General features: G+C 44.1%; 2 protein-coding genes across 2 annotated transcripts in view; both read left to right on the top strand.

The window, feature by feature from the left end:
• Positions 1-21,812, top strand: part of LOC136421210 (ATP-binding cassette sub-family C member 9-like) — a 66,910-nt gene that overhangs the window by 39,579 nt on the left and 5,519 nt on the right. The window contains exons 22-35 of the mRNA XM_066408395.1: positions 12,930-13,067; positions 13,619-13,776; positions 14,173-14,348; positions 14,617-14,664; positions 14,865-14,986; positions 15,518-15,652; positions 16,221-16,393; positions 17,369-17,438; positions 17,721-17,878; positions 18,710-18,802; positions 20,075-20,177; positions 20,757-20,870; positions 21,165-21,285; positions 21,463-21,593. Coding sequence (XP_066264492.1) covers positions 12,930-13,067; positions 13,619-13,776; positions 14,173-14,348; positions 14,617-14,664; positions 14,865-14,986; positions 15,518-15,652; positions 16,221-16,393; positions 17,369-17,438; positions 17,721-17,878; positions 18,710-18,802; positions 20,075-20,177; positions 20,757-20,870; positions 21,165-21,285; positions 21,463-21,593 — 1,740 coding nt within the window. The remainder of the gene's footprint in view (positions 1-12,929; positions 13,068-13,618; positions 13,777-14,172; positions 14,349-14,616; positions 14,665-14,864; positions 14,987-15,517; positions 15,653-16,220; positions 16,394-17,368; positions 17,439-17,720; positions 17,879-18,709; positions 18,803-20,074; positions 20,178-20,756; positions 20,871-21,164; positions 21,286-21,462; positions 21,594-21,812) is intronic.
• On the top strand, positions 1,239-12,655 carry LOC136420961 (ATP-binding cassette sub-family C member 9-like). The gene is made up of 20 exons (XM_066408102.1): positions 1,239-1,512; positions 1,934-2,061; positions 2,389-2,502; positions 2,962-3,162; positions 4,418-4,600; positions 4,991-5,047; positions 5,316-5,522; positions 5,829-5,981; positions 6,696-6,851; positions 7,722-7,856; positions 8,045-8,089; positions 8,707-8,824; positions 9,117-9,157; positions 9,744-10,004; positions 10,414-10,530; positions 10,973-11,051; positions 11,505-11,610; positions 11,770-11,868; positions 12,213-12,297; positions 12,563-12,655. Exons 1-20 carry the CDS (start codon positions 1,239-1,241, stop codon positions 12,653-12,655), a joined length of 2,652 nt encoding a protein of 883 aa, XP_066264199.1.

The raw sequence follows: 21,812 nt of genomic DNA, 5'->3' as shown, positions 1-21,812 counted from the left end.
TTAAGAAGAATTTTACAATGATTTTTAGCACTATTTTATCCACACAAAGTCTGCGTACTGTGTTGTGCGACCTTAATTTGACGCCCTAATTTGACACATCCATTCTGGACTCGCCCTTTTACCCTTCTGTCGTAGATACACAAAACGCTCAGTTTGCGGCAAGCTCACCAACCCCAAAGTTGAGGGTAATCAGGCCTAATTAAAAATTGTCCGAGAAGCAGCAGAACTTGTGTTGACTTTCTACACATAATTTCCATATTTAATCTCCTCTTTTCGTAAAGATTCGCCGGTGGAAGTCTAACGTTATATATTGGTACACGAAAACACGCCCCCCTCCCCCACACTGTCAGACGTAAAGTTCCCGAGTCAATGTTGGCGATTGTCGACAAAATGACGGTCACTACCAACCGTAACTGGCCGATATTAAGTCCAAGTGTCCACAGCGACACTGACAACACGTGACGTGCGTTAATATCGGCGTATTTCGCCAAAGACGAACACAACTTACCCGTAGCAAATGGCCGGCAACATCGTGGGAGACAACGAACTTGTCCGATGTATGCCCTACCCTACTTCCGGAGCGGAACGCGTCATTTCCGGAGTACAAACAGAAATGATATAGCAAACAGAAATGACATAGCAAACCGAAATGATATAGCAAATAGAAATGATATAGCAAACAGAAATGATATAGCAAACAGAAATCGTATGGTATTTTGGAATCGTATAGTACCAGATTTTAAAACAATACCAACTTTTAAAAATAATAGCACCACATGTATATTGGATTTGAAAAACATATATTCCATTCTAAATTACATACCTATTCCATTTGAAAAACACATATTCCATTCTAAATTACATACCTATTCCATTTCAAAAAACGTATACGATCTTTTTGACACTATTTCTGCTTCGTAATAACGCCGTCCTTGTAATTAGGTGCCAACTCATTCGTCCAATAATGTAGTAGGGTTTTCAGCGAGGGTACGAACGCTTATATTGCATAACTTTGTCTCAAGGAAAATGTATCTTTTTAATTTAAAGAAACACTCTCGTCCCATACTGCACACTCTTGTATTAGGTAGATAAGCTCGTTATGGAACTGTAGTTATGTACCAGTAGATGCCATACTTAACACCCGTACAACTGTTGTGCAATAAATCTATCTTAGTTATCTTAGCTATCTTTTATTTACATTTAGATCGTCTTTGGAACTCTTCAGTCCAAGCAGAGTCATGAAGAGTTTCTTTTGCGGACCGCCGTACGCAACCGACTCAAACCACAGCACGTTCGTCCAGCAATGGAACAGCACGTTCGGACAGCAGTGGAACAGCACGTTCGGACAGCAGTGGAACAACACACTCGCGCAGCAATGGAAGAGTACGGTTTTACAGCAATGGAATAGTGCAATGCGACAGTTCGACAGCGGTTTTCACGATCTCGAGTGTCTAGTTGATGGTCTGAACGTCCTTCCACATGTGGTTGTTCTTCCACTTGCCGCCCTGCTGGGTACGTCATTCTTTCTTACTTTTTTTGTTTCATCTATTATAAATGCTAATCGTTAAACGGCCTCAAGGCGTATCACACCAGCTTTGCACTTTGGTAACTCACCAGTTTTGCACTACGAGTTTTGCGAGACTGTTCGAGTTTTGCACAGTAAGAATGGACTGTTTGGATCCCGATACTCTTATTGATGATATGCTTGAGGCGTGGCTCTCCTCAAACACACTATTTCCGATATTCACCATTCGAAGGACTTGAACCCCTAGCAGTAGCTGACAAATAAGAAATAGACCGAAGCTTCGAAGCGCTTCACAATGTCGGAAGTCTCTAGTGTGCATTAAAAGGAAGAGAAAAAATGGAAGAATGCGAAGTTTACTGTAAAATACAATATAGTATGAGATTTGATGATGTTTGACCTCCTCAACAGTTGCTGCTGTTGGACACTGTCGTCACCATGACTACAGCCGTCTGCCCAGCCGACTCTGGGTCTTGTTCCCAGGGCACTCTGTCCGCTGGCTGGCCATTTTCGCGCTGTTTTTCGTCACGTTGTGCGAGGTAAACTTGATTTTAGCTACCGTGGCCGACAGGTACAAAGCGCGACACAGCGACTTACGCTTTGTACCTGTCGGCCACGGTATTTAGCGTATGATAGAAAAACTGTGAATTCGTTTACTCGCGTTTTGAGTTATAAACTTTAGATGTAGATCATAGGACGTGCTTTTTCTTTTAGTTTTTAACATACTGCATTTACTTTTGGACAGGGGTATTCGGAATAAAGATCATTGCCATTACTCAGATCGAGCAAACCGTATTTGGTTATTTAGTCACATATCATCACCAAGGGTCTTTTTTCGCCAGTAAGAAGCCTGTTGTTCCGTGTAGGTTGGAGAAGGCGTGATGTCGGACGGTTTCTCGGCCGGCCACCACCCCCACCTGTACGTACCCTGGATCATGGCTCTCCTGGCTACGGTCCTCGGGAGTGTGTTCTACCACTTGGTAAGCCACATAGAGATCATATTGAAACGACTACTAGTAAGTTATTTTTACTTCAGCGTCGTTCTCAAATCTAGAAAAAATACACAAACAATGCAGCAGAAATTTGTGATGAAGTTCAGTTTTGATACTAACTGTTGCTTTCCCATCGAAGATAGAAGAAAGATTAATCTGGTTTAGGTCAAAGGATATAAGCCTGTCGTATACAAAAAAAGGCCTCTGTACTGCTTAGGCAATCAACATTATTATCGTGTGTGTGTCTCTGTGCTGTCTCCGGTATTTGGCCGAGTTGAACAGGGTGTTAGGCCGAGCTGACCCGGGCGATGGTCGGATGGGCTGAGTTGACTGGGCCGAGTTGGTAATGGTCCGAGTCGTCCGACATTCCTGTAGGACACCTTAAAAGCTAACATTTGGTCTATCTGCTTGGAGGACTACTTCAAGAAATGTCAATCACTTTTACAGGTGGAGCGGTTGAACCGCCCAGGGCTGTTGCTGATTCTAGGATTGTACCACATCCTGTCAGGGGGGTTCAAGCTGCTCAGACTATCCCACTTGTACGGCAGGGGTGTGAGCTGGGACAGCCTGCGGTTCCAGCTGACATGGGCTTCTGTACTGCTGTACGGGCTGCTCTCAGCGGTGGAGGGATACGTGCTGTACAAAATGGTAAGCAATGGGGACTACAACATGCCCAATAACCTCCGAAAGGAGGAGAAACGCCCGCCTCACCACCTTCTATACGTTAGCATACAATCATATCAACATACAATTAACTCAAACAAGCCCAGGGGCGCACCCGGGGAAGCCACCAGCTCCCTACTGATACATGTAGATTTTCATGTTTTGCACGCACAATACCTTAGTAGAACGCCCTGTCAGGCCCGGTCGTATTGTCCCCCACAGACGTTCCGGGCCAGGCTGGAGGCCTGCCCGCGCCCTAGCCCGGAGCCTCCCCCTCCTGCTTCGCCCGGTGGGGTTATTAGGCAATCAAACGAAGTTTAAGTTGAAGTCTATTTCTTTAATCGTAACTTAAGATTTCAAACTGTGAGGCTATGGAAACCAGCCGTCACATTCTAACAACTGAAGGATGCACGGTATTTCCTCCGCCCAGGGCGCTAGCACTAGTCACCGCTGTCCTTGGTGCTGAACTAGTAATCCCGGAAGTTATGCGCCTTTTATGTGTACATGAAAGGTGTGCAAGAGCGGTTCCATCTGTAATGATATCGTATAGACTGTAAATCTTTTGCTGACTCTTCCCCTACCACCACACACACTCACATACCGTGTATTGTCCCTGTCCCTGACTCACCTCTTGGACGAAGGCATGCGATATGCACAGCCCTACGCATCCTTACCCTTGTGGCTCACATTTACGACATCCATATAATACTGGCTACTCTTCAATCAGAGGTTCGGCTGGTTTTGGGTGTATCTTTAAACGTTTTTGTCGGGCACAAACACCTAAAACACGTCAAAAATCAACCCAAGTCAAACCTCTGCTTTGAGAGTACACATTGGGAACAACAACACCCTCCCCCCTCAGCGATACCTGTCTACAACTCCGGTAGAAGCCCCGGTTCTGGACGAACGGTCCTAGACGAGACCATGCGGTTCGGTCTGCCCTACACGTTTCTACCCCCATGGTTCGCTTCTAGCCATCCTGATACAAGGAAGATTTTGATTTTTTTTTTAAGTAGACCCTTTGCTAGTAACAGTATTCACTTTCCCCTCTTCCGCGGTACCTATCTACAACTCCGGTAGAATCCCCGGTTCCCGACGGCCTCCTAGATGAAACCATGCGGTATACATGCTCTGCCCCACACGTGTCAACCCTCCTGGTTCAGCTTATGACCATCCTAATATTCGGAACACTTGGAATTTTACCCCAAAATTGCTAACAACTGCCTTCTCCCCTCCTCAGCGATACCTGTCTACAACTCCAGTAGAAGCCCCGGTTCCGGACGACCTCCTAGATGAAACCATGCGGTTCGGTCTGCCCTACACGTCCCTCCCCGCATGGTTCGCCTTCGCCTGGATGGACTGGGTGCTCCTACTGGGGTACAAACAGCCCCTCCAGGCCGAGCAGTTGGGGAGACTTCCAGAGGTTGGAACAGCCATTTCTAAAGGGAGCTAGTCTTGCCATGTCTTGTTTGTTTGTTTGTTTGTGTTTGTTTGTATTGCATACCCTGTAAACCGTATGGCGTAACACACCAGGTGTGTACTGCAGAGTACAATCGGCATATCCGGACAGATTTATTTGACACATTCACACTGGGAATGACCCCTACTCTTATTGATACGTTTGGTGGGTTCTTTAACGTATCTGAGGTGTGGCTCACCTCCATTTGATCTCCAGAGACAACCAAAGTTGGGAACAGTCGTTTCTAAAAAGAGCTGGTTTTAACATTATTTAATTAGTGGTGTATTAGTACTAGTACTATTATACTAGTATTCATATGTATTTCAATGTAATCATTCGATTTTCTTGTCACAGGGATTCACTGCAGAGGTAGCCTTAGATCGTCTGGCAAAGGTATACAGAAGGGAAAAGGTTCGTTAATTCTTCATTTTGATGTTCATCAGAATTTATATGTATATATACACACTACACGGGCTTGTGCAACGAATTTAGCTTTAAGTAGTGAGGGAGCTTCAGGGATAAGCCTCAATCGTTACACCCACGTAAAACAACCCACGCAAGGGTGATCCACCTAATACCCGAGCTGTATATATAGTAAAGCCGCACTGTACTACAAGCAAAAACACAAAAGCGTTATGCTTCGTACTCAGTTTCAGGTTTTACCGCTTTACCCTTGTAGGAAAAAGCAGACAAGTCGGGTAAGCAGCTGTCTCTGTGGGGGGTCTACATCCGGGCGTTTATCCTGACCTGGGAGTACGGCCTGTCTGGGTTCTTAATGCTGATGACGCAGGTGTTCCTACTCGTCTCACCTCTCATCCTCAAGCTCATCATCATCTATGTCACCATGGAGACGACAAAACAAACACAAGCACACAGTTTACTGCAGGTAAGGTTGTTTGCATCTGGGGTTATTTGATGTTGTTGAGGATATTAGGGGGAAAGGTCTAGGAGAGTAGCCTTAATGATTGTTTGTTTTTTGTTTGTTTGTTTGTTTGTTTGTTTTGCATATCCAGTAAAAGGTTTGATCCACTGACAGGGGGAAGAAATGTGATGGGTTATTTAACGTGCTCGAAGTGCATGGCACTCAGTTTTCTGTATCTATATACATCTATATTGCCAGTTTTTTTTTCATGTTACTCCGCTTGCTTTCAAGTTTTCCGAGTTTTGCAATCTTCCTTCTCCTCGTTTCCAGGATCAGTACTTGGTGAGTCCGTGGGAGTTTCTGCAGAACGGGTTTGTCCTGTTGGTGGTGCTGCTTGTGGTGTCTTTGCTGAGGACCGGGGCCCAGGCCACATCCATGAGCCTTAGCCACACTGCCGGGATGATGCTGAGAAATGGCATGCAGGTAAGCTATTTCTTTTTTTATGTACTAAAAGTACTTGACGTTGATAAAGGTTAGACATCCAGGCAATAAGATACTCAGCAGTTACTCAAGCAACTGGATAAAATTTTGAAACAGTCAGACGTTTCAGACAGCATCCGCTATCTTTCGTCAGTGACTGTCACTTCTTCAACAGGGTCTGGCCTTGCTTTTTAGCCCTTTGTTACCCAAATCATGTCTGAGCTATGTAGAATTTTAGCTGAACTATGCAGAATTCTAGCTGAGTTATGTAGAATTCTGCCTGAGTTTGTCAGAATTCTGGCTAAGTTATGCAGAGGGGCATGCAGGTAACCTTCTGTAACATTAATTTACCGGGTGACATAAATCCGCCACTTTGAAAAAAAGTGCACTTGAGAGTTCTCTAGTGCAGCACCCCCTCCCAGGTTTGCACAGTTTAGACGGAGTGCATTATATTGGGTTATGGGGAACGTTAGGTTTGAGATCTGTTTGGACGTATCTTTTCAGGGCGGCGGAATTATGTACACTGGTGGAATTATGCTTGTATATGTTGGGCAATTTCTACTTATTTATTTATATACGAAACGTACTTAACTTCTCATCTTCGAACATGACGCTGACAGTCATCGACACGTCTGCTCGTGTAAATACGTGTTTGTGAATAAAAAAAGCCTTTGCTTTATAGTGTCCCCAACATCAATACTCCTTATCTACCGACAGGCGATGATCTACAACAAGTGTCTGCGGCTGCCCAACTGGCTGCTAGAGAGGGAACACGTCAGTATGGGCCAGATCACCAACCACATGAGCGAGGGCTGTGCCGTGCTCGGGTTTCTCGTCTTTCTCTTCCACTTCTCATGGTCTGCACTGTTCCAGGTAGGTTCTTTTTAGAGCCAAAAATGTCTTAGATCAAATGTTCGGCAGACATATTATGTTTATCAACAAACGCCAGCACGAGGTCAAGACAAGTTTACTCTTTACTTTCGCAATTCTAGTATCTCATCTTTCTCCTCCACTTCTCATGGACTGCACTCTTTTAGGTAGGTAGGTACTCTTGGTGCCAAAAGGTATATCTAGACATGTTTGGCGGACATATTTTTAAAGACAGGCCAGCATGGGAACAGGACCATTCTGCCTTTTACCTTCGGAATTCTAGCATCGCATCTTTCTCTTCCACTTCTCGTGGGCTTCACTCTTCCAGGTAGGTACTGGTAGAGCCAAAAATGACTTGAAAACAAGCAGGATGTGAAGTGGTGCAATGGCCTAGTGGGTAGAGTGTTCGCCTTGCACACGGTAGGTCGTGATTTCCATCCCTGGCCGGCTCATACCAAAGACTTTAAAAATGGTACATACTGCTTTCTCTGCTTAGAACGCAGCATTTTGGAAAGAGTATGGAAGTTAAACACACCACTTCCAGTGGGCTAGACCCCTGCTGTAGTGATTGCACAATGTTGTGTGGCCCAAGGGCTACTGAAACGGAGATGGGCGCCGCCCTTTGCACCATCGGTGCGGGAAGGAGCTTGATGTGAAGTAAACTATTAAGATCAGATTAATAATGAAAAGTATTTGTAATGTACTAATACTTTGTATGTAGTTGCTTAGCCATAAGTTGTACATGTATGTTGATGTTACTTTACTTTTGATTTAGATTGAAACTGTACTTGCAATTCAAGCCAACAGGCATGGTTTTGCAAGTAGATAAATATATATTAACTCTGACCTGATGCACATCCCTCTCAACCACAGCTTATAGCCGGGACCGCGCTGCTGTATTACCAGTTGGGTTGGAACGCGGTTTTGGCGGTCGGATTTCTGGTGATTCTGCTGCCTGTGAACCTCCTCATAATGAAGAAAATGCACGATCTCAACACTCAGAAGATGGTAGGTTCTTAACCCGTAATCTACTGTTAGAGGTACACGGTTGCAATTTGTATTAATCTTACGTTACTCAAGTTTTCACATAACGTCACCTGTTTACATTTAAAGAGATGTGCGACTGCGGCAGTTATGATACGTTAAATGTGATGTGTTAAGTCACTCTCACAACCTTACGTTTTTTGTTGTTGCAGGCAAAAACGGACATCAGGTTGAAGTGGATTAACGAGTCCATCCAGGTGATTCTCTTCTTTACAAACGCTCTAGCATCACAGAGTTGGGCTGATGTAGCCTAGGTACCGTCCTCCGTTGTAACCGCTGGCTCAGTCTTTTTGATTTCGTTAGCAGGCTAGGGTTGATGTGAAGGTCGGACATCGTGTGTGTTCAGTGCAGCTGTTTTATCTTGATACAGTAAGAATGCTGAGCAAATTTTCCTTGATCCGGTCAATAGGATACGGTAAAGCGAACATCACATAGTGCAGTGAAACAGATTCATGCGGTTTCCACTTGTCTGCTGTCCAATTGTCATGACAGATGCCTTCCATTCTCCTGAAGACTACGGTGTTGTACTGCTTTGAAACTGTCCTGCTCCAAATGCACTAACAGTTAACAACAAAATATGCCCCTTCTAAATTTGTTTTTTTTTTGTCAAGAATGAAATGGAGTGCAGTGGAATTGTACCATTTAAAAAATTACAGTTGTCAGGGAGGAGAACAAATTAAACTACTTTTCAGATAACAAAATCAATGAAACGTTATGAGGTTAGGAATGATTTTGTTACTTTAGATCATTTGGGGATGATGGAAATGTGGGTTGTTCATACGGAGTCGAGCTGTTACAAACTTGTTTTATTTAGGGAATCAAACTCCTGAAGCTGTACGCCTGGGAGCTCCTGTTTGTAGAGAAGGTGACGTCAGCCAGGAAAGACGAAGTCAAACAGCTGTACAGCCACGCGCGCTGGAGGATATTTGCAAGTAAGGGCATCGTTAGAATCGCTTCCAGTAGTATGTGGATAATGGAGGAAGAAAGGGTCGTTAATTTGCTTTTATGAAAGTGAGAAAAATCGTGTCCTTTCTGAGAACGTTTGGACTGGTGGCACAAGTAAGTAAAGCCGGCTCAGGGAGCATTTGTCTTCAAAGTAGCGATACAGTAAAGCCAGACTGCTGAATCTCACATCTGAGAGAGAGTTTGTAAGGTGGCAAACAGGTCACTTCCAATCAGGATGCTGTTGAAAGTAATCCCCAACTGTTTTGGTATTTTTTTCAGTATTCTGCAACAATGCGAGTCCATTGGTGGCGACATTGATAGTAAGTATGGTGCAATATGCTGCCTCTTTCGTTTTCGTCCGCATTGTCATTATCATCACAAATAAGACAGAGCATTTTCCTTTTAAATCCGAGACCCAACCAATGAAATTGATGTGGCCTGAAGATAAGATTGAATGTTTTATCTAGCTGTAACGATCCTTTTATTTTCAGGCCTTTGGGTCGTACGAGTATTTTAACGACCAGCCGCTGATCATGACTGCAGTAGACGCCTTCCCCAAATCCGATTGAATTTTCATCTGGCTCTAACTCGATGAGACCGGTGCAATGGCCTAATTGGTAGAGTGTTCGCCTTGCATACGATAGGTCGTGAGTTCGAACCCCGGCCGGGTCATACCAAAGACTCTAAAAATGGTACATATTTCTTTCTCTGCTTAGCACTCAGCATTTGGGAAAGGGTATGGAAGTTAAACACACACATCACTACCAGCGGACCAGCCCCCTGCTGTAGTGACTTGCACTTGTGTGGCCCAAGGGCTTCGAATGGGAGATGGGCGCCCCCCTACGCATCTTCGATGCATGGGACCACTTTAACTTTTTTTTTCTAAAACGATCCTTCTATTTTCAGGCCTTCGGGTCGTACGAGTATTTCAACGACAAGCCGCTGACTGCAGCAGACGCCTTCGGCGCCCTGGCCCTCTTCTACACGCTGCACGGGCCGTTCTCCGAGATCCCCCACCTCCTGGGCCTCTTCACCGCCGCGTCTGTGGCAACCAAGCGGCTGGGCCCGTTCCTGCAGTCCCTGGAAGTGGAGGGGCTGGGCGGTGTGCTGCGGTTGGGTGCTGAAGGTGGGCAGATGAACGGGAATGTTGCTGGAGACCACAACGGGGTAGGAAAACCTTGACTCACCGCATGTTTTTATGATATTTGTCATCACGATATTTCCATAGGAGATATACAGGGGGTGATTAATGATTTCTGGGTCTCACACAGAAATAAGTTGCGGAACTCAAATAGCGGGGCACAATTATATAGTATGAAATCTTTCATTAACATCAACTTAATTTCAAATCATTCTGGTAGTTATTTTCCAGTCGACTTTCTAGTCGATGTCCAGTAGTCGGGTTTCTTTTTACTTTGTAATTCGGTCTCACACTCTGGCTTTTAGATTTGTTGAAAGTCATTTGCTCCTGGTGCTTCCGAAAGAAATTCTTTGCATTTTATTGATTTAGCTGATAACATACACCTTTGCAACTTTCCAACTGTTTTGAATTATCCACCGTTACATGGTACCACAGACTACAAAGTTTTCCAACATGGGTCAGCATGAACTTGCTGATGACAGTTCAGACTTGAAGTTCTCCACATCAAGACCACAAGCTGACCACGACCTCGCTGACGACGTCTCTGTTGAGGTCTGTCACTCATGATCATATGGTTCAACATGGGAAATGATTTTAGCAACTTTCTGTAACCTTTTATTTTCATGAATTTCAATGCTTTGATCTTAATTACAAGGTATAATCTCAATGCAGATCTACCCGTGGCAAAACAGTATCCAATATCCAATTGGCCACTGTGTTTTTTTTTTTACTTATGGATACTGTCTCGCCACCAGTAGATCTGTTTGGAGATTAGACCAGTCAACTGTCAGACCATATGTTATGTAGTTTAAGACAACATGAATATTGCATAGCATACTTTAGAAACGTGTGAGTTTATCACATTCAAGAATAACTGTAACAGTTATAGTTAAAGAAAAGTGTTAAAGAAACTAATTATAAAAGAACTGTTGAATATTGTTGCAAAACTTCTTCATAATATAAAACTGAATTATGTTGCTAAAACCTCTCTCAGGTACGAGATGGGAGTTTTACTTGGGAGCTGGAATCGCAGACAGCAAACATCAGTGGAATCAACCTGGCGGTTCCGAAAGGTATTGCAGGATTACTTTAAGACTTGTAAATTGTGAAGGAGTGCAACCATTGTCATTAACCAGCAACATAGGTACAAGGTAAAGGTAGTTCCTTTGCCCTCTTGAGGATGTAGAGGCATTGGGTAGTTATCCACTGTGTCTAGGGCACGGTATTGGAAGCCGGAGCCTTACACTCTCCTTCCGCTGCCTTTTACCTCCCAAACCAAAGTCAGGTACCCATTTTTACACCTGGGTGGAGTGAGTAAAGCCGTGTAAGGCCCCTTTCCCAAGGACACAACGTCTAACCAGGAATGCAAATAATCAAAACCGAGATCTCGTGTCCACTAGACGGCCATTTGATGACGCCATTAATCTACAGCAGATAGAACTGAAACTGATGGCTGTACTTTTATTGTCATTGTAGGAAATTTCCTGTTGGCAGAGTTTGAATATCACCTGATTTTGTTTGAACAGGAAAGCTGACCATTGTAGTGGGGCAGGTCGGGTCGGGGAAGTCGTCCCTGCTGTCCGCCATTTTGGGTGAGATGAGGACACTGGAAGGTCAAGTGCTTTGGAACAGGTAAGTACAAAGAGCTTGAACTTTAAATTTGATAAGATCTTCAGAAAGATCTACTTAGGGTCAGGCTAAAAAATTGCAATATGGTAGCTAAAAGAAAGAGCAAAGGCACTGTAAATAACTTTTGTAATAATGTGACTGAGGGATTTCTGTTCCTTGTAGGAAACAAAATACGGTTTCCTATGCTACCCAGCGTGCTTGGCTGTTGAACGCATCGCTCCGAGACAACGTCACGTTTGGTCTACCGTTTGACCACGCAAGGTCAGTATGATAATATCATTATTGTAATGAGAGAGAGAGAGGGAGAGAGAGAGAGAGAGAGAGAGAGAGAGAGAGAGAGAGAGAGAGAGAGAGAGAGAGAGAGAGAGAGAGAGAGAGAGAGAGAGAAAGGAGTCAATGAGGGAGAGAGGAAGGGTGAGAGACCAGGGGAGAGAGAGAAAGAGACAGAGGTAGGGAGAGAGGGGGAGAGAGAAAGATCCGTGGCACAAATGCTGTACTGCCTTTTTTTCATCATGCCAGGTATCAACAGGTGGTCTCAGTGGTCCAGATCAGTTTGGGTTTGAGTCCTGATGAATTCTAACAGGACTGTTGTCGTTTTGTTGTAGGTACCAACAGGTGATCTCTGCCTGCTGCCTTCAACCTGACATCGACATTCTCCCTGCCGGAGACCTGACAGAGATAGGCGAGAAGGTGATTACATTCTTTTTACTATTCTTGAGTCCTCCACTATGTCTGACAGCTACACTTTCACTCCTTGAAATGCCTGGTATGGCTACTTTGGATTTGAAGGAAGTAACGTAGGGTATTGGGGATTGAGAGAAAAAGTGACGAAGTGGTAAATAGAGGGACCAGTTGGCATGAACAAAAGTGTTTCTATGAGGCCATCATTTCATGTTCATCAGAGATTGTTGATGTACATGTAATGACTGTTTCACATGTATGATTCGTACTTTAGGGTATCAACCTGAGTGGAGGGCAGAAGCAGAGAGTGAGCGTTGCTCGAGCGATGTACGCACAGACAGACATAGTCCTACTGGTAAGTATTTAATGCATTCATTCCATCCGTCAATGTTGTCTTGGTAGGAGAGTAGGATCCTAAAATTGCTTTTACACAACCTGGTAAGTTCAACATATCATTTAGTAACTGCTCTGTAACTTTCATCTGGTCCTAAAGAACACATAACCTCTTGCTGGAAGGTGGGATTAAGGCAAGTCTTAGTCTTAGGCCTGAGTGTTTGATTGTGTAGTCATGACTCGTCTTTCACTTTCGGTACATGTGGTCTTTACTGCGGTCTTACGCTCTTTAACCAATCGAACCGCAGGACGACCCCCTGTCGGCGCTGGATGCCCATGTCGGGAGTCACCTGTTTGACCAGGGCATCATGGGACAGCTGGTGAAGGATTGCCGCACGGTTGTCCTGGTAACGCACAAGTTGCAGTACCTGGAACACGCTCACTTGGTAAGCAGACGGCTCCTACGTCTCAGCTATAATGACGTAAGTCCTGAATCGAAGAGGTAAGGTTAACGAAAAGTTGCTCTGGAGCATGTGCACTTGGTAAGTGGATGGTTGTTGCCTAACAGCTGTAATCAACTAGAGATCATTGATGGAAAAAGAATGTCTTACAAGACCTTTCCGACCAAGGCTTTGGATTCCAACTTGGTGATGGGTTGAAACAACTTTTACTCCAATATCATGTAAAGGTAGTGCAAACGTTCTTCGGTGTAACACACCAGCTTCGCAGGCACGCAGCGCGACAGCAGCTGGTTATATTCTGAACAACACGCCTATAATGTTGGTGTTGGTAAAGACAAAGGTCGAGGTCAATTTTAGGCCCCCTGATGTGTGACCGTGGTACTGCAGCAGAACAGATTTTGTGTCTTTTTTTCTGGACGTGCTATGGTCTTGACTTTTAGGTGACAGGCAATCTTTTGATATAAAGAAGAAGTGGTGTACGTTTAGGCCCCTAGCAGCTTGGTTTTTTTAAAGAGTTGTCCTCTTTTGATACCCAGATCGTTGCCATGGAGAAGGGGCAGATCATAGCGAGAGGAACGATGGAGGAAATCCGAGAGACTTCCCCGGACCTACACAGGGGCTGGATGGACGCCATCAGCGAGTGTGTGCGACAAATAGACGAAGGACTGGAGCCAAAAGCAGGACCGATGTTCCAGTTACGTAACTAGTTTACCATTGATTTTGTGTACTACTGTAGACCTTTGCAGCCTACATGTTTGTATCTTTGTCATTGACATTGTCTAACATTATATAGCTCACTAAAGCATATTCCGTTATAGAAAAAAATTGAGTTCAGTCTTCTGATTCCTGGACCACACGCATTTTTTCCTTGGTTCTAGAACAGTTTTAGGTAAAAATGTAGCAATAAGATGCCATCGGGGATTTACGATTTGATATGATTGTATCCAATCTTAAAACTCAGAGTGCACCAAGCCGTAACTCTGGCTATCAGGGTCTATTTTTATTTCCTTTTTTCTTGCATATTTTATAAAAAGAATTGATTTGTGTTGCCTGAAGTACTAACTGAAAATAAGATTCCAATTGTCTTTAGAAATCAAGTTAGGAAAGCTGACCACCTGAAGCAAGATGAGAACAGCTCTTCCATTGCTGCCCAACACCTGCTGCTGAACAGGCTGTCCCGACACCTGTCCGTTTCCAGCCTGGCATCGTCTGTGGAAGACGTGTGGGTCAGAAGGGCAGACTGGTGCGAGGACGGGACGAAAAAAGGTAAAACTCTGCCACGTGCAGGATACACAACAGGTTCAAGAGTGTCACAGCAAATTGAGAACATTTTCGGGCCCTCGTGAAAATCAAAGCGTAAAAGCTGAAGGGGCAGCCCTTGAGATGAAATAAATAAATAAATAGGTAAATTATGACTCCTCCATGTTTTTTTTAGTTCCCATGGCGGCATATCTGATAGTTATAACGTTTCTTTTAGTATCCTTAAGTCTTGACAGTATGGTAACGTTTTTTTCATTTTATTTGTATTGTAAAGATCAGGCGAAGTTTGTGGAGGACGAAAACAAAGAGAAGCAACCTGATGGTAAGTTGTATGTAAATTGTTGTCCTTTTTGCGTTATACGTAAAGATCATATTTTCATTAGAATGCAGCTAACATGGAATGCAGCACTGATTTCCAAAATCTTTTAAACAAAGAGAGATTATGTTTCCCTATCATTATATGTGTTCGTATATCCTTTTCTCGGATCTCAGTAAGGAAATCTTTAAATCAATGTCCTGTAGGTGAACTTGGAAAGCTGGTGGAGGCTGAGGAAAGAATGGAGGGGGACGTGAAGCTGAAATATTACGTCACCTATGCCGCTGCCTGTGGACTGCACCTGGCTATCCTGGTCCTGTTTCTACAGGTTAGAAAACAGTTTTCCACAGTCACATCTTGTCGCTCCAGTTCTGGATTCATTGGTTAGCCTCTTGTAGTTCACCGTCGGTACATGTTCAAGTGTACAAGTTCGCAGTTCTATAGGAGGTGCTGTATGGTTTGGGGGTCTTCCCCACATGCAGGGGCAGGCTGCACTTGCAGCCTTGTCCCATCTCAGAATGTCAACATTTGCCCCAACTTAGCATGTATGCATTTCTACGTTTCTACAACGAACGATATATAGAAAGGTTCTTTATTCACAACCAAGACATAGCATTACAGCCGACGTTTCAGTGACCGTCTGTCACCTTCCTCATGGCAATACTAATGGCGATACAGGTATCATTCCACACTGTAGTTAGGTGTCGCTGCTTACAATGCGGTCCCAAACGTAAAGAATTGTCATATGCGGTCCCAAACGTAACGTCCCAAACACTTTGATTTTAATTGATGATTTTAATATATATCAGGTGTTTTTGTAAACTCACAGGTGTTACAGGTGTTTTTGTACTTATCACAGGTGTGTAAGGCAGGGGTGACGTTGGCTCTAGACTTCTGGTTAGCAGCTTGGTCGAGTGGCAACGTTGGTGGCAGCATTGATGCCTGGAATCACACCGAGGCAAATGTCAACTACACTCAGTGGAACACATCACAGGTATCTACGTTTATGAAGTTTCACATCCAGGTCACCAATATTTATATACAATCCTTAGTGACTTTGACATGTTCAACCGTTTTTCCAGATAGATTTACGCGGAATAAGAATTTCAATTTTCAATGAGGCATGAAGACCCCCGATTGGGGTCATTACCATCTGTTAAGTAACATAGATTTCTGAAGTTTTTCAGAAAATATCAGATATGTAAGTTTAAGCTTTTCTCCAAGCAGAGTTTTTGATCGGGAGGAATAGTAATGGCCGGGATTTTTAACAGAGGGGCAGCGTTAAAATTCCCGGCCACTACTACCTCCCGATCGAAACCTCTGCTTGGAGAATAAGTCTAAGCTGTAAAAGGCAACAAGCATTTATCAAGTTCAATTTGCTCTGCTCAGTCCAATTTTAAAGTTCAATTTGCTCTGCTCAGTCCAATATTAATCTGCTTGCTGTTTACTATTTCTCCTTCCTCGGGCAACCGGCATTCTGGATACAACATTATGAGTAGCATGAGTCCTCTTCTTTCGATTTTGCGTTTGCCCAAAAAAACAGTTGTTCTCTCCTTCGTCAGGCAATCAGCGGTCCGGTCACAACGGGCTACTACGTTACAGGGTACACGGGTCTGTCTGTAGGCGCCATCGTCCTGACCGCCGCTGCCGTGGCCGCCTCCATCCTGTCCAGTCTGAGGGGGGCAAGGGTAATGCACGACAGGATGGTCAACAACATCGTCAGGGCACCGCTGAGGTAGGATCAGGATGGAATCTTCTTCTTCTTCGGGGATAGGTGACCAACTTGAACTTGCTGAAAGCTCTGTCGCACTGATGGGTCTGCCGGCCATAATCAAGCAGTTTTCCAAGCAGAGGTTTCGGTTAGGAGGATGGTAATGGCGAAGGGCCCAGCCGTTACGTAAGAAAACATGGCCACTACTATCCTCCTGACTGAAATCTCTGCTTGGAGAATAGGAATAGGGGAGTTGAATGGTCGAGTGGCTATGCGAGCGAAGGCAAGATTAAGAGGTCACGGCTTGGATTCGAGTTGTTTCTGGCTAAACGCTATGCCCGTGAGAAAGGCACCTTACACAATTTTCCTCACTCCACCCAGGTGTAAAAATGGGTGCCTGACTTCGGTTGGGGAGGTAAAAGGCGCGATCAGTAGAATGGACTCACTAGAAATTTCTTTCTTTCAGTCTTGTTCAGTTGTCTGACCCAATGTCTTTGAACACATGACTATATGCATTTGTGACGTCACCAATGGGTCAAAGGTTGTTGGAAGTCGATATGGCCCCCGACCCGGTCGAGTGAAGGTCTCCATTACTCCTCTAACAAAATAATCTTGTTCGGAAGCCAGGGTATCACCACAATCATGCATAAAGTCACTGCAGTAAGTCACATGTCCTGACAGATTGGGTCAGGCAGCTAAAGAAGGCTTACCCTGAGAACCATCCTTCTTGGTCCCGGCCCCGGAAAACTATTCCCTGCCTGATAACTCCCCGGGAGTGCTCATATAGGTCCTGGGAAGAACTGCCTGGGCTGTCGAACAGATCATTTGCCGGGGCCGGGACCAAGAAGGGTGGTTCCCAAGGTAAAGAAGGCTGAGTGACGTGAGTCAGCCGAAAATTCCATTGAGTCCAATTTTTTTATTATTTCTTCACAATGTATTCTACCAACTCAGATGTATTTTCATGATGATACTCTGATACATCTTGAATCGTTTTCTCAGGTTCTTTGACACGACCCCTACCGGCCGTATCCTGAACCGCATGTCAGGAGACCAAGGCACTCTCGACAATGTGAGTTTCAAAGTAACCTTCAATCAAAGAAGACCAAATCAGAACTTAATTTAATTCTTAACATAACCAAACAATGAAAAATGATAAAGGTAAAGTAAGCGACCTTAGATTGAGGACGAAGCATAACGCTTTTTTCGTCAGCTCGTAGTGTAATGTGGCTTCGCCACAGCTCACCAATTTATTATTTGGTCTCATTTCCTAACCGGGGCCCGGCCGGGCTCTTTGCGGAAACTTCTTACCTGATGTACAGTAACGTGTTGTATTTTTACTGTTCCCGAGCAGCACCTACCCGGCGACATGGTCATGTTTGTCCGAAATGGTCTGGACGTCCTGTCAGCCTTTATCGCTCTCGGCGTCATAACCCCTTATTTCCTCATCGGTATGATCCCGATCCTGGTCTTCTACTACTTCATGCAGAAACTATTTCGATCCTCAGCCAGGTTTGTTTGTTTGGAACGTTTATTTATTTTATCGCTTACAAATAACAAACTTACATATGCAGGGGCACAATGTGTCTCGCCCTGAATTGAGGTACAGTTTTTAAAAATGTTTTAAAACTAGATCCGCAGCAAGGTTCGTTTGTTTGTTTCTCTGTTTGTTTGGAGCGTTTGTTTATTTCATCGCTTACAAATTACAAACTTACACATTATGCATAGACGACATAATGTGTCCCTGAATTAAAGTACAGTTCGCTAAAATGTATAAAAAAACTAAAATTATGTACAAAGACACATTAAGCACATTACATACACTGCATTGAGTAGGTTAGAAAATAGAAAGTGTGGCGCATGACCCGAATCGGTAATTATACACTGACATTATCAAATTCTAAGTCTAGTGGCGCAGTGCAAGAAAGATTGCTTCAGTCGTTTATTTCTTGCTGTTAAGACAGTGATATTGTGACTGTTTCTTAAACGTTCTAATCCCGTGGCAGGCCCAGTCTCTACGGGTCGGCTTAAGGGTCTTTTACCGGGCCCAGTCTGCTATTTTGAACCATTTCTGTCAGCTTGTCTACTTAGCTGCCATAGAGAGTTTTGCAGCCTGTCTACTTAGCTGCCATAGAGAGTTTCGCCTCCACCGTAGCTGTAGCGAGCTAATTGTAAGCCAAGGCCGTAAGCCCACCCCGAGCGGGCTAAACTGTCTGGGCGGGCGGGCATCACTCCCACCGCCGTAGAGATACCGGGATCTCCCGATGGTATGGTTTCCAGGATAATTGTGTGAGGGATTTTCAGGTTTTGGCATGGACTCTTGTTTGACTTATCCCATCACAGAGAACTGAAGAGGATTGAAAGCATCAAGCACTCCCCGGTGTTCAGTCAACTGTCAGAATCCTTTGGAGGACTTTCTACTATAAGGGCTTACAGGTAGGTATTTCGTTTGTTAAAAGCACTGATGTTAGTATAGTCATGCCTTTAGGTACCAGAGTTATAAACCAAGGATTGATGTGTTCAAAAATTCGTATTTCCCGAGAACCATAGTAGAATGGAACTCGTTGTTATCAGATGCTGTGGGAACACCTTCACTAAATAGCTCCAAAGAACGATTGCAGTCAGATGTGCAAAAGTTGACAGGCCGTACAGTGTAATGTAACCAGCTGCTGTCGCGCCGCGTGCCGGCGAAGCTGGTGTGTTACGCCGAAGTGCGGTTATACCGGCTATACAGATACAGATGTTCTAGACTCTGTTGCAGACTTCTTCCGCCTGTTTTCTTTTTCAGGTCACAGTTTTATTATTACAATTTTTCCTCTTGCTGGCCGAATAATATAAAAAAATGTAATAATAAAACGGTAACTTGAAACAGAAAACAGCTGGAAGGAGTCTGCAACGGAAGCTAGATGTTTGTGGCTCTGTCAAGATGTTTGTGGTCGGTATCTGTCAAGATGATCAGTGTAAGGGCTCTATCAAAACAATCAAGACAAGTGAACGGTAGGCTTTATCAAGACTAGTTGTAGGGCTGTATCTTTTTTGAGGAGTTGGATGAGTTGGTAAAGGGCCGAACGGTCCTATGGATGCAATACAATCAAAATTGTACAGGTACAGGTCTTTGGAATCATAAGATACATGGCAAGTCAAAAATAAACATTCTGTTAACTGTAGCTGTTGATGAAGGTTAGACATCCAGGTAGTAAGATACGCCAAAATAGTTACTCAAGCAACTGGAAATTTCACAATTTTATCCAGTTGCTTGAGTAACAATTTTTTTGGGCGTATTCTGTTAACTGTTCATTCATATTTCTGTCATCACTGACTACCAAACGTTGCTTTGTTGAGTTCAACCTGTACCTAACCTCATGCAGTTCCGGCACCTGTACATGTTATGTCTATGTATAAATTCCTACCGACAAAGCATCTTGTGCATGCGTTGATACTTCAAATTTCTCAATTCGATGCTACAGAGTCAGATTTGAACATAAAGAATGCTTTTTTATTAGGAAAATATAAAAAAAACACTCGACTGTAACACTATATCAAAGACTTACATATATCCTAGCCCTTATTGTTTTATAAACAATGATGTTAGTTTTATTTAATGCTTCTATTTTGTACTATGTTAATTGTTGTTGCCATACATTGTACCGTGTACGATTGTCGTGCATTAAAGTTTTTATTTAAAAAACATTTATCCTGGATGAACAGAGCAGAAGAGAGATTCACAGATGAGATGATGAGGAGACTAAACGCTGGCTTTACCCCATCCATGTATCTCATGGGTGTGGAATGCTGGCTTGGGGTGCGAATGGTGAGTCAAAATGAACTTCATTACAATATTACCCTCCTGAAAGCAGAGCCCCTATCGCTCGATACGTTGGCTCGCTCGCGTAGGGGCCCTGCTCTTTAGCCCCGGTAGACACGGTTCTGGCGACGATATTGACAGTTGCTCATGAATGATTAATTAGCCACCTTATTTGGCACAATTTGGCGGTCAATTTGTTCTGAACCTAAAGTAACGATGTGAGACGTAACCTGATTGGTTGATAGCTTCTCAGCGTCCTTTGCGCTTTTGGTCTAGAAGGTCTTGATACTAGAAGGAGATCATGATGATTGCATTGTGCAAATAGGTTTACCAAACACACTGATTTAATAAAGATAATGTTGACATAGCAATCACTGTTTTCATTTTTTCAAGGTTTTGTCGTTTAGGCATTTTGGCGGGCTGTCTATTTTGTCACGTTTTCTTTATGCTGCCGGTGGCATAAAGAACATTTGACAAAGTTAGAAAGCCCGAGTTACATCACTGAACTACGTGCATGGCACTGCTCTTCAAAATTCCTCATTGCAGGCTGCACTGAATGGGTACTAATTATATCAACCTTTCCAGGTGTCTGCCGGGGCAGTTATGATTTTTGTTGCCGGCCTGTCGTCTGTGGTCGCCGGGCTACAGGGGCTGGTGTCGCCTGCATGGGTCGGACTCGCTATATCGTATGCCATCCGGGTACGTATACCTTTTAAAAGTAGTCCTAAATTCCAGAAGGGGTGTTATTTTCCGATGAATTATGTATCAATGAATACGTAATGAGCCAATGTTTTCCGTTTGTGCTGAATTAGGCGAGGCGTGTTTTGTAAAACAACCCCGTGCAGACCCCACGAAACAACCGGCAGCCCTAACTCCCAAAACATTTTTTCTCCCGGTTATAACCGGGCGCAGCGCACAGGGCATGTTCCTCTATCCCTGTTATAACCGGGCCAGGCAGCTGAATGAGCTTAATGAGTTCATTGTCCTTTACAGATTCAGATACAGCTGTTTTCTGTGGTGAGCTCCTTTGCCGACGTGGAAAATGACATGACGCGTGTGGAGAGGGTGGACACCTACTCAAGGGTACAGGGAGAGGTCTACCAACATAAATCAGGTAATTTTGTTTGTTTGTTTTTGTTTTTCACGGCATTAAAAAAACGTAAACTACCCCATGGTGTAGCACACAGCATAGACTGGTGTCTGTAAGCACACAGCCTATGCGGAGACCAGTGAGCATTGTTGTTCTGGGCTTTCATAAATGATGTGTCTAAAACTGCCTTGCATCGCACAGGTAACACCGTTCCTCCGGTGGAATGGCCGGCGTCCGGGACGGTCCAGCTGGAGGGCGTGTCTGCGCGGTATGACGAGAGTCTGGACGCTGTCCTCACCATGGTAACGGCGAACATCAGAGCAGGGGAGAAGGTAGGGATGATCTTCATCATCATCATTATCGCAGGGGTGTCGAGTGTGTGCTTATGCACTTTGTTGCACCTAACATTGAAGCTGTGCGCCTAATTTCTGACTGGGTGCACCAGTATACTTAGATATGTGTGCAGGTTACGAAGTTACACTGGAACTATGGCACATTTAGTACGCATCAGATTCCTGACATTATTGAGTCATGAAAAATAAAAAGACCAT

The sequence above is a fragment of the Branchiostoma lanceolatum genome, chromosome 15 (genome assembly GCF_035083965.1).
Source record: "Branchiostoma lanceolatum isolate klBraLanc5 chromosome 15, klBraLanc5.hap2, whole genome shotgun sequence".
NCBI lineage: Eukaryota > Metazoa > Chordata > Leptocardii > Amphioxiformes > Branchiostomatidae > Branchiostoma > Branchiostoma lanceolatum.
Note: the sequence above shows the minus strand (reverse complement) of the source record. Positions and strands in the feature narration are given on the sequence as shown.

Bases quoted from the DNA above. Each gene is read 5' to 3' on its own strand.
- LOC136420961 (XM_066408102.1), top strand. From the start codon at position 1,239: ATGAAGAGTTTCTTTTGCGGACCGCCGTACGCAACCGACTCAAACCAC. The intron at 5,523-5,828 runs GTAAGGTTGTTT...CCTCGTTTCCAG, and splicing joins AAGCACACAGTTTACTGCAG to GATCAGTACTTGGTGAGTCC. The intron at 11,611-11,769 runs GTAAGTACAAAG...TGTTCCTTGTAG, and splicing joins GGTCAAGTGCTTTGGAACAG to GAAACAAAATACGGTTTCCT.